The following is a 17,432-nucleotide window of genomic DNA, read 5'->3' as shown; positions in this document are numbered from 1 at the left end:
TTGAGGGGGGGCGGCTACGTCGGCAGCTTACAGGGCCTTTCCCTTTCTGGGAGTAGTGTGCAAGGCAGCTACATGGAAATCCACACATTCTTTCACTAGACATTACAGGATTGATAAAATGGCCTCGGCTGAAGCAGCCTTTGGCCGCAGAGTCTTGCAGCATCCCTTATAGGTGGGGAAGCAGTTGGACCCGCCCTGGGTTACAGCTGTTCTATGTCCCAGGAGTAAGGAGTCTGGAGGACTGCCCCACTCCTGGATCACCGGAGAACGGAAGATTTATCTCCACTTACCGTGAAGCTTCCTTCTCGGCGATCCAGAGTGGGGAAGTCCTTGCCCACCCATGTTTTTATTTGGGAACTGCTTCCTTCACCTGTAGGGGTGTTGGCAGTGGTTGCCACCCAGAGGTTGACAGGAGGTTGTCATTGGGAGATGGGTGGTTACAGTTGGTTTGGGGTTAAGCCCCCCATTGGGGGTTTTGTTTTTTGTGGAGTGTGGTCTTTGTTCCTTTTATGAGACAGGGGAAAGGTGGCTTGGAGTAAGACTGGGATGCAGGAGCAAAAGCCCCTCCCCTCTCCATGACGAAAGAGGCTGCCAGCCCTACAGTTGGAGGCGAGGAGCTGTTACCCAGGAGTAAGGAGTCTGGAGGACTGCCCCACTCTGGATCACCGAGAAGGAAGCTTCACGGTAAGTGGAGATAAATCTTCCATTCCGTATGGAGCATTGCTGTGTTCTAGTTCAGTGTATTAAGTAAAACATATCCAAAATGTGATTTGATTGTTTTTTATTTCTTATGATTTAAGTTTTTTTAATTTCCTTTTTACATTGAATGTGATTATGTGCCTTTAAAATGTTTTTTCCCTTCCAATCTGCCCTTGTATCTTTACAGTCATTGTATACAGCAGATTCTAGAAAGTGTTAATCATTGTCACCTAAATGGCATAGTTCACAGAGACCTAAAGGTCAGTATCTGGTCCCATAGGTTGCCTAAGAGGTGTTTTTTTTTTCTTCTTTTCCTTCTGGCTTGAGGGTAAAGGGTGGGTTGGCTGAGAGGTTCCCTTGGCTATCCTTCCTCACCCTCAATGTGACAAAATGAATAATGCATGGTGCTGCTTTTCAGTTTGCTAGTGTCACAGGTCTAACATACATCACCGTAAAAGACAAGATAGGCTCTGCAAGATGGGTGACCTTCCAGAATTTTTGCCACTCATCCCAAGTGGTATGGTATGGCTTGATGGACATCGCCATAGATTTTGGAAGGAGATTGCATTTCATCATGCAGTTGAACTTTGGCCGTGATGTATGTCAGCCTGTAGACCTAAAACACCACTTCTGTTCAGAGACTGTGGGTTGCAGTAGCAGAACAACTTGGCTGCACATTGCTCTGCTAGAGTACGCTGAACCCTCCAGTGAGCTCAAGCAGGTAATTGGTCAGCTAAATGAAACCATGAAGAGTGAATAATTTATCTCCAATGCATTACTACTTAAAGTAATTTTATCTTCAGGGCTTCTGGTATGATAGAACTGCAAACGAGGAGGAGAAGGAGCAAGCAGCTCAACACAAGCTAAATTGTTTTGATTGGGTCTTTTCAGCTTTCGTTATCTAGATGTTGGTATACAAAGCAACATCTTTCCCAGAATTGGCCCCATGTATTAAACTGGAGTTCACATCAATCTGTTCTCCCTCCCATTAATATCATGCACATCAAAGGAAGTGAAATGAAGCCCTTCACAGTGGCATCACGACTGAGGCAGCAGCCACTCTAGCTGAGAATTGTGTCTACATTTCCAAAGGTTGTATACATCACAATCTTGAGTCCTTTGCCCGTTTTGCACTCTAACCCAGTCTCGCTGAGGGTATACAGACAGTGAGTGTACAGCTCGGAACTAACACACGCCCCCTGGTGTTTGCATGCAGTCATTGCATTCAGCAGATCCTGGAGGCTGTGCTCCACTGCCATCAGATGGGTGTAGTCCATCGGGACTTGAAGGTGAGTAATGCCATTGAGGAAGATAACCACACTACACAGTCTTGAGGCACCATTTAGCTGCACTGATGCATGCAGAGACAGAAAAATGTCCGCTTATTAATTTGCAGGTTGATTGGACAATTGTACGGTTTGCACCTAAAGAGCTGTGCAGCCAGCCTTCTCTGGAAAACTTGGGAAGGCTTTCTTTTCCTCTTCCCAGGGGCATAAATACCTCTGAAATTATAAACTTGCATGACTCTCCCAAAAGCTGTAAAAGTTAAAAGTAGGGCTCACCAGTATGGTCCTTATCATTCCAAGGACCAAAATGGAGCTAGGATGTAAGCAGGAGAAAGAAGGTGGGAGACACAGGAGATGCACCTCCACTCAGAGCCCGCCCCCGGTCCTGTTTCTCAAGCTCATTTTGATTTGGCCATGAATCATAATATGCATCCGCTTAAGTTTCAAGATGCCGTAGGGAGTGGAGAGAATGTGGAAGAGTCCAAACTTGGCACGTGGAAGGTTGCAGGTTCAATCACTGGCCACTTTGACTGAAGGGTCCCACGTATCAAGTGCTAACAAGACCTTTCTTTGCCCTAGATCCTAGAGAGCCACTGCCAGTTTAAATAATAATAAGGAAGATGAACTGATCATGTGAGTCAATGAAAGTCAGAACTTTATATAAGTATTCATCTTTGGCACCTTTAACATTTCAGTTCTGCTGGCCACCCATCAACTATAAATTTAGTTGTGTCAGTGAATCGACTTTCTGTGTTATGGGTTGGATCCAGACTAAGTTTTCCACTAATGGAAGAAGTGTAAGTTCCACCAATTCTCCCATCTTGCTGCAGGTGCCTGATTTAGCCCTCATGTCAATCTTGAGGGTCCCCTGTTCTCCAGGAGCAGCATTTCAGGAGGATCAGTGGACTGCAGCAGGAGGGGAAGAGGCACAATCATTCTGTTTTGCTTGCAGAAGGGTCTTCAGTTAGAGGGAAACATAGTCTGGATCCCAACCTTATGTATTGATTTCCTTATTTATATTTAAATTCTGTCATCTGGACAAACACACACACTCACACACACACACACACACACACACACGGGGAGCTCTAGACAGCCCTACAGATAATTACTTTCCTTGGATTCTTCCTACCTTTCTGTCAAGCCCATCCTGCGCCCCTGGCGCTGCCCCTCCCGTGGCCGTGGTGGGTCTAGGCGAGGAGGATCCATCAGTCCTGTGAGCCGAGACTTGTTAAAGAAGAGGGGGAGCGTCGGAGCCTCAGATAGGCAGGGGACGGGGTTAACGGCACCCAGTAAGTCCCTCTACCTCCATGCATCAGTACCCAGGTTACTCAGCATCCCCACAGACTCTCCTTCTCACTGTCTCCGCCTGGTTGTTTCGAGCATGTTCCTCATCCCCGGCCCCATCTCTTTCCTCATCCTCCCAGCTCTGCCCCCTGTGATAAGCTCAGACACTGTTTTGACACCCAGAGTGGGGTTGGGACTGTGCCGGTGGCAGCTCTGTCAGCCTAGGGCCACGTTACCGCCACTGGCGTATGGGTTATCCTGCATCTGCGTGCCCATTGTCAGCCTCTCCTTGGCAGTATTGGCTTCTCTCGCAGCTCCCTGGGGCCCTCTGCTCCGTGCTTGGGCTCGCCCGGATCACCGCGTCTTGCTGGCAGTGATGGGGGTTGGTGCTGCAAGGCTGTCTTGTAGGCTATGACGTCCTGGTTCTGCCTTCTGACTCGTTGTTGGTGCTGCCCAGTCCAGGGGTCTTCTGGGTGAGTTGGCAGTCATCGGGACCCCTGGCGGGCGTGGGCTATGTCCCGGAGCTTCGGAACCGGGACACTTTCTTCCTAAGAGAACAGACTCTAATCTGGGAGAACCAGGTTTGATTCCCCACTCCTCCACATGCAACTGCTGGTGTGATCTTGTGTCAGTTATAAGTTCTTTCAGATCTGTTCTCTCAAGGCCAATTCTCAAGAGAGCTTTCTCAGCCCCACCTACCTCACAGGGTGTTTGTTATGGGGAGGGGAAGGGGAAGGGATTGTAAACTGCTCTGAGGCTCCAATTGAAGGGCCAGGTATAAACCCAATTTCCTCCTCCTCCTCTTTAGCAAATAAACAGAAATGAAGTCGGTACCATAATGAACACTCTCACAAAACATATACTAGCCTTTCAAATAAACATTTCTGTCCCAAATAATGGAGGACTCCCTGTTCTCTTTTGAAATTAATATAGGCACATATTATTTTCACATGAACATTTGTAAGATGTTACTTTGGTCCTACTTGTAACATTCTAGACTTTGACTACCATTTTTAAAAATATACCTTCAAATTTTATTTTTTGGTTTAGGAAGACTCATTTGAAAATCCCTGATCTGAAAAGGAAATAGGCACAATCCAGCATAAATTATGTATCTTTAAATCTGTTTAATTCACTCAAATTAGCAGGGCAATATTTTCATCTTCCAGGATGTTCTGTACATGATCTTTACCCCCCCCCCCACCAAGTGGAATTTGTTAACCAATTGACACCGCAAAATTTGGTCTCAGTCCTGAGAGTGGGTTGGATCCAGCCAGCTTTTTTGCTCAATCTTGTCCAATCCTTCTCCTTATTACAGACCCCCTTTCATGTGGCTTTTGTCCATGAAGGTCTCAAGATCCCCAGCATAGCCTTTTGTATAATCAAAGGGGACTCCATCCTCCTTTTTTCACCTGTAAAAAAAGCTTGTTGGATCCAACCCAATGGCTAGTACGCCACACAAAATAATTTGCTTTCTTTAGATATTTATCGATTGTTCTTGCTGTGCTTACTGATCACCAGGGTTTATTAAGAGGGAACCTCTTCCACACAGATTGGAGACCAGATCTTTTTATTAATTTGACTGGATTCGGTACCCATGAGTGTTCTACATAATACTGCAACACACCTACAGCTATCTCTTTTGTTGTGCGGCTTAAGAAACAGTATAGCCTTGTGCCTCACAATCCCTCTTCACGTTGACTGGATGTGTGAAGAAGAAGACAAGTAGGTGTGAGCACTCTGGACCTGCATCCATGTGATAGCCAGCTCATGAGCTCAGCACCTACAGATGTATGTTTCCTCCTCATGAGTGGTGACAGTGCTTTCTTTTCTTTTTTAATATAATTTTTATTACTTTTATACACTACACAATTACAGGGATGGGGAATGGATCACTAAGGCTAAAAAAGAAGCTAACCTTAGGCAAGGATCATATTTCAAAAGTTACAGTCTTGTCTATCGTTCTTACAAAACCTTATAGTAAAATATAAGTTCTGTGATCAATGTCTTAATTCCTTAATAAAGCTGACTTGAGCCATTAATGCTAATCTATAGGTAGTTTATAATCCATTATGTTTTGTTGTTCTTGTTTATTTTTCACGTTTACTTTTCTTGTATTTCAGTTGAACTTTATGTAATGTAGGGGCAGCAACTCCTTTTTCTGAATTCGAAACCCCAGAGGTTTTTTCTGATTCACATTCGCTTTTCTCTTCTTCTTGGATACTGTCCTTATTTTTCCTTTCATCGGGCTTTGTTGTTGTTCTAAAAAGTCTTTAGCTTTCTGGGCAGAGTCAATCCTGATCTTCTTATCATTATAATTAAAAAGAAGTCCTTCTGGGAATATTCATCTGTAGGGGGTTGAGTTATTTTGTAGGAAGGAAGTTAAGTCTTTGTATTGTTGTCTTGTCTTCGTTTTCGCACCTCAGATGGAATATCTGTTAAGATTCTTGCTTCTTGGTCTTTAACTTTCAGAGTTTTTCCAGATGTTGCTTTCAAGACTGTGCCTCTAGTAGATCTTTTGGAAAATTTAACAAATATTTCACCAGGTAGCTTTTTTTTCTTAATGAAGTCCATATCATTTTGTAATAGATCCTGTTTAAGCTCCATCACTGGTACTAATGCTTGAGGTAATAGTTCTTTTAAATTTTCCCCTTACTGTTCTGGGATACCCTGGAAGAGTAGGATATACATTGATCTCTCCATTTGTAGTTGCAACAATTGTCCTTTGTCAGAAATTCACTCTTTTCCCACCTCTTCCAGCTTCTGTTTTGCCTCCACTTTCTTAAGGGCTATATCAGTCTTATCTGCTCTTTTATTAATTCCCATCAGTTGCTTTTGAACACCATCGAGTTTGTTGTTGATGTTAGACATCTGCTCCAGTAGAGGGCGCAGTGCCATTGCAAGCATGTTGGAGAAATCAGTAGCTGTTTCCGGTCTTCAGGTAGGAGTTGTTGGTTGGGTAGTTCCTGTAGGAGGTTTGTTCTCTGGTGCCATTCTTCTTCCTCTACCGGAAGAAGATTTTTAGTTTAAAGTAAAAGGTCTTTGATTTACATGCGCTTTGAACTATTTTACACCTTCCAGTTTTGTTTACAGACTCTCTCGGTCAGTATCTTTTTCCCCCTCTCGGCTTGTCGCTTGGAAACCGTTATGTTTCATGGGGGGGGATGAAACGTAACGGTTTCCAAGCAACACGGTTTCCCCTCCCACTATTTCTCCTCGTAGATAGTTCTGTTCATTTTGACTTGGCTCAGTCGCTTAGAGGGGGATTGCTTAACTCACACTTTATTGCTTTGAAGTGTAGTAAGAACGTGTTTACACTTGATCTCTTGCCCGCTCCATCCGGCAGTCAGCTCTAGATGCCATAACAGTTTCGTGGCAGCAGGACCTCTTGGGGGTAAGGGGAGCCTCAGTTCCTTGGCCGTCGCCTTGGAAGAGGCACCCCTCCACACCTCAGAAGACCCCGGGGCTGGGCAGGAGCACCCCCCCGGCAGCCAGGTAAGACCTGGCAACCCTAGCTCAGACACTTCTTCAGTGCATTCACACATTGCAAATAACCCAGTGATCACATGGGGGCATGCCAGTGTGCTCATGCCTGCTCTTCTTTCCACATTTTAAGTCAGTGTGCAGGGAAGTCATATGAAGAGGCGTAAGGATTTTCTCCTTCCTGTGTTTGGTGCATATGTACCAGTTTGGTGTAGTGGTAAAGTGTGCGGACTCTAATCTGGGAGAACCGGATTTGATTCCTCACTCTTCCACTTGCAGCTGCTGGTGTGACCTTGGGCAAGCCATAGTTCTGTCAGAGCTGTCCTTGAAAGGGCAGTTCTTGAAAGAGCTCTCTCAGCCCCACCTACCTCACAGGGTGTCTGTTGTGGGAAGGGGAAGGGGAAGGAGATTGTAAGCCGCTTTGAGACACCGAGTGAAGGGCGGGGTATAAATCCAATCTCTTTTCTTCTTCTTCTTCTTCTTCTTCTTCTTCTTCTTCTTCTTCTTCTTCTTCTTCTTCTCCAATCTCTTTTCTTTTTCGTCTTCTTCTCCTCCTCCTCCTCCTCACTTGGCTGATCAGTTCACGCAATTAAGGATGTGAGCTCAGTAAATTTAAGCTGCCACTAGGTTCTCTTTTTGGGGCTTTTTATTTCAAAAAGAGATGAAACTGCATGCTTAAATCTCTCCCAAGAAATGATGGGATGTAGTCAGTCAGTAGCTGAGCACTTTTATGGCCACAGAGCTCTTAATTAAACCTGCAGGGTATCTCAGGATAAGACATGCTAAGAGACTTTGGTAACACCCTTCCAGACATGTCAACTCAACCTCTGTACGGTTGTTATTTTACAGTGTCCTTCATAAGGGAGTAAAGAATTTACTGCTGTTTTTAACTCATCACTGCCAAGTCCACGTGCAGTAATGAATTATTTATGTACCATTCGGCCTTGTGCTGCTCTTGTCTCAATCTGTCAGTATCACTGACAAAATGAAAAAGGGAGCAATTTTTGAAGTATTCGTGCAATCCGTCTGTGCTGTTACATAACCAGTATTCCCCCGTGGCCTCGGAGCTGAGTGGAGATTCCTTGGCAGTAGAGCTTAGAAGAATACAGCATTGGCATTTTTATGACATCTACTTGATTATATTAATATTTTTCTCTTCCATACATACATTGAAAGTTAAAGCACATCACAGCACACAATAAAACAGAAGAAAGGCTCAGAACAAGGAACAATCATCCATCAGCCAGCCAAAAAAAAAGACACCCCCTAGTTCTTTAAATCATGCACCATAAATCTTGAATGCCTTCCTAAACATCTCTCTCATCCCTCTCAAATCTCATTTTATCTCATCAGAGAGCTCAGAGAAACAAACATGGCTTTCCTCTCCAACAACAATCCTATGAGGTAGGCTAGGCTGATGGAGGGATTGCATAAACCAAACAGTGGCCTAAAGGATTGTCTTCTCTCTATGCCTGACTGCAGCTAAGAGTGCAACTTGGTGATCCAGACATTGACTTTTTTCCTTTCCTGGATGAATGCTCCAGACTGTGCTGTTAAATCTCCCATATCCTTCTCCGGTCATGCCCATTTGCCCCACCTCTTCAGATTTCATGCATGATAAACACGTTGACGTTTTCTGTTGTCCTGAAATGGCTAATGCATGTTGTTTTATGGGCATAGTCCAGCAGCCCAGAAATTTATTGAGCTTGCTATTGAAGTATGTGGTTGTTTTCTAATAAAGCATATTTACTTCCTTGTGACAGTGATATTTACTTAACAGTCCTTTGGTTACAAAGATATTTGCTGACAGACGCTAAGTACTTCCAGCACAGCAGGGAAAAGACTAGCTGTTTTGCTAGCTGCATACTGCGAAAGAGAGTAGGCCCTTACCTACTTGCGTATGACACTAAAGGCCTACATTTTCACTGTGTTAGATGGTTGAAGGTTACAGATAAATAGGATCATCTGATGTTGCGGACTAGTTTACATAAGCAGTGCTTTTCAGGAAATAATCATTTCCTGCTTCTCTCTCACTGAAAAAAAAAATGTCTGTTAAGTTCATTTGACAGATGGCCTGTTTTACGAGCTGCACATGAACTTACATAGAGGGCTGGGGAAAGTGAGACTATGCCCAGCGATCCTGCCCCAGAGTACACTTAGCAGAACCTGCAGACAGAACATCTGCACTGGGAACTTTGTTCATGTTATCGCGAGCCCCTAGCAAGTGGTCTCCAATCATACATAGTGTTCCCGGGCATACTATGTGGCTCTGATCACAACTTCTGTCAAATGTGACTGGGGCAAGGCCAACAGACATGCTCCCACTGCCTCCTCCTTATGTATGGTCACTCTCCCTTACTGTAACTTCTGAACAGTGGAGAGATGGTAAGCAAATATGGTGATGTTCTGATTTATATGACCTATACCAAGCAATTCAGATATGTCTGGAAAATTTTGAAAAAAGAGCTGTAATCTTCAATGTATTGGAGCAACTGAGCCTTGATAGGCCATACTAAGTTTATCTATTTATTTTTAAAATGTAACCTGCCGTTAAAGAATCCGAGGGGTGTCTTCCTTATATCCATAAAACTGTAATAATCAAAACAGCAATCAGAGACAAAACACTAATTCAACAGCAAAGAATTAGCAACAATCCAGAACTATCTGAAATCTACAGCGACGCACAGACCAGTACAGCTGCTTGAGCACACTGACTTCTAAGCCCCAAACTATCTTCTGGGGAAAGACGTTCCCAGGTCAGGGTGCCACCCCAGAAAAGGACTTCTCTCCTATAGCCAATCGCCTGACTTTTGGAAGTGATTAATGTAAGGGAAGGACAATTTAAATATAGGGAAAAGATTTTGATCTGAGTCCCCTAAAGTGTTGGCTGTGCTTTTTAATAATTTGCCTAATAAGTAAAACAGCCCTTTCAAATAATAACAGTAATAATAATAAAGCATAGACACTTTTGACCTTGCAAATGTATTCATAAATATAGCATTTATGTGCTACAAAAGCAAGGGAGAGATACATTCTTTCCCAGAATGGCAGTGAAGTGCACATGACAAACCCGTTCTGTAATCAACCTTTTTGTTTGTTTTTAGCAGATCCTCTAGTGGGGCGGGGGCATTTAAAGAAATGCAGACTTACATGATTTCTCATTTTTCTTCCCCTTCCTCTTCCTTTGCATGAAGCCCGAGAACTTGCTTCTAGCAAGCAAGTCCAAGGGGGCGGCCGTAAAACTGGCAGATTTTGGATTGGCTATAGAAGTGCAAGGTGAACAGCAGGCCTGGTTTGGTAAGGAAACACTTTTACTCATCACCCCTTTTTCCCTGTCCTGCCCCATGGCCTCCTCAGCATGCATAAACCAAACATAGCAATGCTGATGCTGCAGCAGGTAGGCATATTGTGAGGATATCCTGTTTGTAACTGTGGTCAAGGCTGTTTTCTCACATTATTGTATAATGCATTGCATTGTATGTGTTACGCTATCATATTGTATTAATTCACTGTTTTTAGTGCATTGTTCTCTAACTTTGTAATCCATTTTTAATCACTGTTAGTTGTATTGCCATAGTGCATATTCTCCCTTTATTAGAGTGATTTAATGGAGAATAAAAGCTTTTCCCCAGTGTGCCTTCTGGCATTCTGTGAATGACTTTGGTCTTTTTCTTTTCCTCTGAAGAAGGCTTAGAATAAATGTCTGCATTGCAAATAAGGTAACCAGACAGGTAGCTCTTTTTCTACAGATGAGCAAAGATGGAAGGCTTAAAGAACATCTAGCTCACTCACCAGAATTGTAAGGGCATTTTATAAATATCTCTGATACTGTATGAATACTCTCCTGTTACTAGAATCATAGTTTCTGTTTAGGTTTTGCTGGTACGCCAGGATACCTTTCCCCAGAGGTGCTACGAAAAGATCCATATGGAAAGCCAGTGGACATGTGGGCATGCGGTAAGATCATGTTTATTCCTGCGATGAGGGCAGTCTTATCCTCCTCTAAATGCCTCAGTATAAAGGAAAACTTAAATGCTATATTTCCAGTGCTTTGTTGCACCTCAAAGCCCTCTGCTCAGCTTATTTCCACATTAAGTGTGTTTGTGTTTAGTTTCCTAACCGTATATTCTCATCCCCCCACCACCACCACCCCTCTTATTGTCTGTGAATATTAGCAGCTTCTGCCACCTCTGGGCATACCCAAGCTCTACAGGACAAAAACAATGTGGAAATACTCACTGAGAACAAAAGTACTTTAAGGAGAGGTCACTTTGCAAACCACTGCTCAGCTACCAATGCAATGAGCTCAAGGACCAACCTCTCTATTTCAGGTCTCCTTGTTCGTAAAATAGAATCATGACCTACCATTCAGGATTGTTGGGATTATAAGCAAGGAAAAGACAGGAAAGTATTTTTCAGTAATAGATCAGAGATTATGAATGTTCATTACTTAGTTTATTCATGTTTACCATAGTGGTCTCAAGTGCTGGTCTCAAGCTAAGTGATGTGTGTGATATGTGTTGATATGTTGATACGTGTGTGCGTGTGTGTGTGTTAAGCACCATCCAGTCTCTTCCAAATTATGGCGACCCTATGAATTAATGACCTCTAAAGCATCCTATCATTAACAATCTTGCTCTTATCTGAGGTCCATTGCTTCTTTGAATGAGTCAATCCAGTTCATGTTGGGTCTTCCTCTTTTCCTGCTACCTTCAGCTTTTCCTAGTCTTGTCTTTTATAGTACAATAGCCTCAGTTTGGTCATTTTAGCTTCTGGGAAGACTTCAGGCTTGATTTGATCTAGAACCCACTTATTTGTCCTTTGCTGGCCCATTTATCTGTTAAACTCTCGTGCAACACCACATTGGTATCTGGAGAAGTGAGCAGTGACTCATGAAAGCTCCATATCCTACTACAAGTTTCGTTAGTCGTTAAGGTGCTACTGGACTCTTACTCTTTTCTACCGCTACAGACAAACACGATTACCTGTCTTAATCTGTCCACATTTTAAATGAATCACTTGATAGCCATCTTTATTTTCTGTTCTTGGTACAAACATATTTGAAAAGCACAAACTATTGAAGTATGGGGGGAATATTCATCAAGTCAGTGAAATTATGTATCTTTTCCCCCATTAATTCATAGCTCGTGGCCTGTCATGAAGAGGCTAAAATTCATCGTGAATAAAACTTTCTATACTTATAGCGTAATTCTTGAGTGGTTTCTCAATTAGTTTGGTGTATCTTTTTAATCAAGAAGTTTCAGTTAAAGGGATTAGGTAGTAGGTGATATGAAAGACCTCTGCATGAGACCCTGGAGACCCATGGCCAGTCAGAGCAGACAACTCTGACCAGTGGTCTGACTCAGTATAAAGCATCTTCATGTATTCACCATGTCTTAACTTTCTCTCAGGAGAGCTGAAGCGTCTTTGGTCCTTATGTCTTTTGTACAGTGGCCTCAGTGGTCGCAAATGTGGAAAAAACAAAGTGTTTCCTGTACGTAAACAGATTCTGTAATCTAGGAACAGAACATAATTGGAGGAGTACATGGTAGTTCAGTGCAGTGTGTCGTTTAAGCCCTGCCTGTTGCAGTTTTAAAGTATTTCAGATCTCATATAGAATGTTGTTAGTATAGTCATTCTCTTCATCTGAAAATTTTGCTGCTAGAAGCTGCTAATATTCACAGACAATGAATGACCATGGCGGGGGGATTATGGCCATTTCATAAAAGTTATGCTGGGGGGAGGGTTAAGACCCAATTGGAGGAGTACATGGTAGTTCAGTGCAGTGTGTCATTTAAGCCCTGCCTGTTGCAGTTTTAAAGTATTTCAGATCTCATATAGAATGTTGTTAATATAGTCATTCTCTTCATCTGAAAATTTTGCTGCTAGAAGCTGCTAACATTCACAGACAATGAATGACCATGGCAGGGGGATTATGGCCATTTCATAAAAGGTATGCTGGGGGGAGGGTTAAGACCTCAACCCACCATGCTGTGGGCTCTTGCAGCATTTTTTAAAATCCCTTTAAAATGGTGATGGGTTGGATCTGTGAAGGCTGTCATGTCTAGTTGGACCTTCACAGACATGACTCTGTGGGCAATAAATTTTCACACGCATGTCATTATCACATGGTTGAGTCATTTTAGATGAATGCCACTGTGGATTTCCCCAGGTGTTATTCTCTACATTCTTTTGGTGGGATACCCTCCATTTTGGGATGAAGATCAACATAGACTGTATCAACAAATCAAGGCTGGCGCTTATGATGTAAGTAACTTGTGAGGAATATCTGAGGTAGGGTAGTACAGAAAAAAGGCTGGGTGCCTCCATTCAAAGCCATTTAGCACTTTTAAGGTAAACACCAGCCCTTTGAATTGTGCCCATTAACCAGCCAATGTATATCTTTCAACGTGGATCTGATAAAATCCATGTGGCCACCACATTTTCAACCAGCTGAGGTTCCTGGACAGTCTTCAAAGGCAGCCCCCATATATAGCACATGACAGTAATCTACAGCATTAAAAATCTCCTAAATAATAATCTGTAATAATGTGTAAATACTAAAATTACAGATTTTCTTCAGGTATGGAAACAGACTGGGAATATAGTATTGATTTTTGTGACTGGCTGACGTAAAAAGTCTCTGAACTGGTCATACCTGAAATAACTTTTGGTAAGGCCACCAAGGACCTGGCCTGACTCTGCCGTTCAAAACTACCAGATGACTCCCAATAATTTGCATTTGTCATGCACGTTGGCAGCTGCAGCAGCTAAAAGTCATTTCAGATTGATGGGAGCTTTTCTCCTGTCAAATTCATTCAATATGATACCTGTAGTAATATATTTTCAAACAGATAAATGTCTGTGTTCTTCAATATGATTATACTCGCCATCTTGGAAGACTCCTTCTTGCAGATTGCCATTCATACAGTAATAGCCTCTTCTCAGTAGCAAAGCCAGTCTTGCTGACTTAACAGGTGGAGTAGTGCTTGCTATCACAATGACACTTATATTTCAGCAATCAATGACATGTGGTTAGTACCTTCCAGAAGTGGATGGCCATTCCCACTTGCTTAGGAGATTAATGTATCTTCACCCCAGCCCCTCTCTTCATATACCCCCTTTTAAAAAAATCTGGACATGATTAGGCATTGTTCTGCCCCTATACTTTGATAACTTAATTCTGTAATCTGCCAATCTATATTATATTATTGTAATTATTTCATCAACACACTAAAAAGATGGGGTGATGCTTGTAGTATCCTAGTGATAGTTAGGTTCAATGGGTTTTCTCCACTTCCTCCTGGTGCAATAGCCGGTGCAAGCTATTAGCAGAAGAGAGGAGAGAAGTTATTTTACCTAATTTCCTCTATCCCAATTGCTGCAGCACCCCCATATTGTCTGGCATTTTGTTTGTGATGCTCTCCCAGCCCTCCAAGGGGATTTTTGAAGCAAGCAAGGTGCTTGGGAAAGATGAAGATGGGGAAAGATTCACATCAGCAAACTCCTTCCATTAATTTTTCCACCGGATTGAACCCAGTGCTCTTGTTGTCTTATACTCACCCTGTGCTTTGGTTTGAAATGAACTTGTTCAGAAGGAGTGGTCAAGAAAGCAATGCAGCACATCTCTTGAAATAGTTCTTTCATATTCTTCTTGTTTGACTCTAATCTACTTACTTTATTTTGAGCAATATGATTTTTTTTTCTCGTTCCAAGTTTCCTTCACCAGAATGGGACACGGTGACCCCAGAAGCCAAAGACCTTATCAACAAAATGCTTACAATCAACCCTGCCAAACGTATCAATGCATCAGAGGCCCTCAAACATCCATGGATCTGTGTAAGTACCTTCCATTTGAGTGACACTATTACTGGTAGCAGCTTTCTTTGACAATCCAAGGTGCAAAATCTGAAGTCCAACAGTTGACTTCCTTCCTTCTATTTTACTGTAGCGTAGATAGATCATTTTAATTTATTATGAAAATAGTTATAAGCCTACCTTTCTCCCAACAACGTCTGCTTAAAAAGCTCAGCTCAGTATTGTGGCTGGGACTCCGGCAAATGCAATGGTGTTGTATTATAGTTTTCTTTCCATTACAATTTTCGTATCGCATCCTTCCGCCATGGAGCTCACTCAGGTTGGCATACATGCTCATCTCCTCCATTTTACCCTCAGGACAGACTGAGAGAGAATGACTGACCCATCATCATACTGTGGGCTTGACTGCTGAGTAGGGATTTGAATCTAGAGCTTCTCCATTGAGTTCTGATGCTCTAACTACCTCACCTCTCAGCTCCCGTTTAAGCTGTCTGTATAGGCCCACTTAGAGCACTGCTATGAATTTTTGGCATATGAATATGTAGGCAGAGAGTTCCCAGTCCGTGTGTTGGTTCCCTCAGTTGAGCTACATTGAACTCCACTGGTTTCCCCTTATAGAGTTGTACAATTTCCAGTGGGGATTGTAGCTTTGTACTGTCATCTCCATCCCCCATTCCTTTAAAGTCAGTGTGGTATAGTGGTTAGAGCGTCAGACTAGGAGCTGTGAGAGCTGGGTCCCTACTGTGTGCTGAAGTTTCCTAAGTGACCTTGGCCAGTCCACACTCTCTTAACCTAACTGAACGTACAGGGTTGTCTGTGTGGATAAAACAAGGAAGAGAGAATCATTTACGTTGCTCTGCACTCCTTGGAGGAAGGATGGGATAAAAATGTACTAGATAGGCAGAGCAGTGTCCTACCACACTGTGCACAAAATGCAGAATTTCCCCCTGTTCTTCTCTATTCCCACAGTCCCTTCTGACCTCCAGAAAGATCATTTCCAGGGCTGTGGGCCCTGAAGGGAGGAGTAGGCATGCAGGTTGGGGGGGGGGGCTGGAGTGAGGAAGGGTAAATTGCTTCTCCTTCCTCTTCTGAAGCAAAGGTTGAATTCATCCCCTACTCCCTCCTCATCCCAGCCCACCGGCAAGTATGTGTATTCCTCCACATGTATCCTGCAGCCCTAAGAATGGATGATCTTTTGGAGGACTGGAGAGGGCTAAAGGAATGGGAAAGAGCACAGGAAAACTTCTCCCAGGGATGGCTGGATGCACACCATTGTCTTGTGTTCTACATGCTCTCCTTCACTGGCAATTTATGTTCAACCAGGCAACAAGTCTCCAAAAATGGGTTTAGTTTATCTCTACCCACCTTTCAGAAATCATCAGCTTGTGTTATAGAATCAGTATTCACTTTTGGTAAGGATAGTGAGGGAACCACAATTGCACAAAACTTATAATTAGAAAAAAATGTGCATTTTAGTTTTTCATCTTCAGTTTAATTAGACAGCAAAGCATCTGTTCATTCAAATAACAGAGATTTTCCATTGGTCAGAGTTTTGATAGCAGGAGTTTTACAATATCACAAATGCCATGCTGTTTTTAAAGCAGAGTTCTTCCAGTGACATCCCAACCTCTTTCAACTGAACACTCTGCAAAGGACAGTTTTTATACATACCTCTGATCAGCTCAAAGGCAAAATGCAGGCAAAGTATCAAGCTTTGTTGTTAAGTGGTGAAGCAGTGGAATTGAACCTGTGTAGTGATAGGAGCTTCTGATTCTGATGTGAAACCCCAGAACTCATACTGACATCTGTAGGAGGTTCCAGAAAACATTCATGAACAAGAATAATATTGAATAATCTTGCAGGTATAAATTCTTGGATTGACATGACTCTTCTTGTCTTTGCCTTTAGCAACGTTCTACTGTTGCTTCTATGATGCACAGACAGGAGACTGTAGACTGCCTGAAGAAATTCAATGCAAGAAGGAAACTTAAGGTAAGTGAGAAAGACTTCTTCATTTTGGACTCCAGTATATTAAGCTTCTTGCATCATACTGCCAGTAAACCTTTAATTAGGACTAAATTGAAAATTCAATTTAAAAAACTCATAAATTTATACAAATTGACAGTCTTGATACAAAATAAGCATATTTGTATGTTTGCAAGCAGTTTTGTTTTCCTGCAGAGATACTTCTGCAAACTTTGTTGATAATTTTGTTTGTCTCTGCAAAAGGGAAAAAAATAGTTTGATCCCTGCCTACAAATTTAAGTAATCGCCCTAATCCAACAATTCCAATGCACCTGGAAGGTTTCCCCTGTTCTGTGTAATGTCCTGGAATACCTGCATAGATCATTAAAACAAATGGAGAAGCCCCTGTGCATGCATCTGAGCTCTTCAAAGCTTTAAATTGCAGCCAGTATTTTTTTCCCCTGGGACCCCCATTGGGTAGAGTCCATGCCCCACTTTCATGTTATTCATTAATACAATAAAACCTGATTTCCAAATCCTCTTAACTTCTTTTTTTAAGAGGGAGAGGGAGAGAGAGAAAGAGAACATGCACATTTAGAAAAGAGTGATATAAACATTGAATTAGTCAGTATTAATGTGACATGAATTTTCTTGGAGCAGATGTTTTTGTCTGATGGCGCAAAAACGGAAGGAAAGGGTAGGAATACTTCAGAACAGCTCAGAATACTGAATAATGGATCTCAGAGTTCCTTGAGGCAATCTGTTCTTAACACACTTTATGGATCTTCTCATATAGGACTCTGTTAATACACCCACACAGTAGAAACCTGTTACATATTCATTTTGAACATGAACATTTTGGAACTATTTGCTGGTCCAGGCAAATAGCATTTG

The 17,432-nt window shown here is 42.5% G+C and overlaps 1 protein-coding gene across 4 annotated transcripts in view; it reads left to right on the top strand.

Annotated features, from left to right (window-relative positions):
* LOC107110299 (calcium/calmodulin-dependent protein kinase type II delta chain) overlaps window positions 1-17,432 on the top strand; it is a 196,946-nt gene that overhangs the window by 130,046 nt on the left and 49,468 nt on the right. For all 4 annotated transcript variants that reach the window (XM_015411086.1, XM_015411063.1, XM_015411069.1 and 1 more), the window contains exons 6-11: window positions 887-959; window positions 9,950-10,052; window positions 10,629-10,712; window positions 12,928-13,022; window positions 14,472-14,594; window positions 16,482-16,565. In XM_015411086.1, the coding sequence (XP_015266572.1) occupies window positions 887-959; window positions 9,950-10,052; window positions 10,629-10,712; window positions 12,928-13,022; window positions 14,472-14,594; window positions 16,482-16,565 (562 nt within the window). The remainder of the gene's footprint in view (window positions 1-886; window positions 960-9,949; window positions 10,053-10,628; window positions 10,713-12,927; window positions 13,023-14,471; window positions 14,595-16,481; window positions 16,566-17,432) is intronic.

The sequence above is a fragment of the Gekko japonicus genome, unplaced genomic scaffold, assembly GCF_001447785.1.
Source record: "Gekko japonicus isolate JY-2015 unplaced genomic scaffold, Gekko_japonicus_V1.1 scaffold362, whole genome shotgun sequence".
Classification (NCBI taxonomy): domain Eukaryota; kingdom Metazoa; phylum Chordata; class Lepidosauria; order Squamata; family Gekkonidae; genus Gekko; species Gekko japonicus.
Note: the sequence above shows the minus strand (reverse complement) of the source record. Positions and strands in the feature narration are given on the sequence as shown.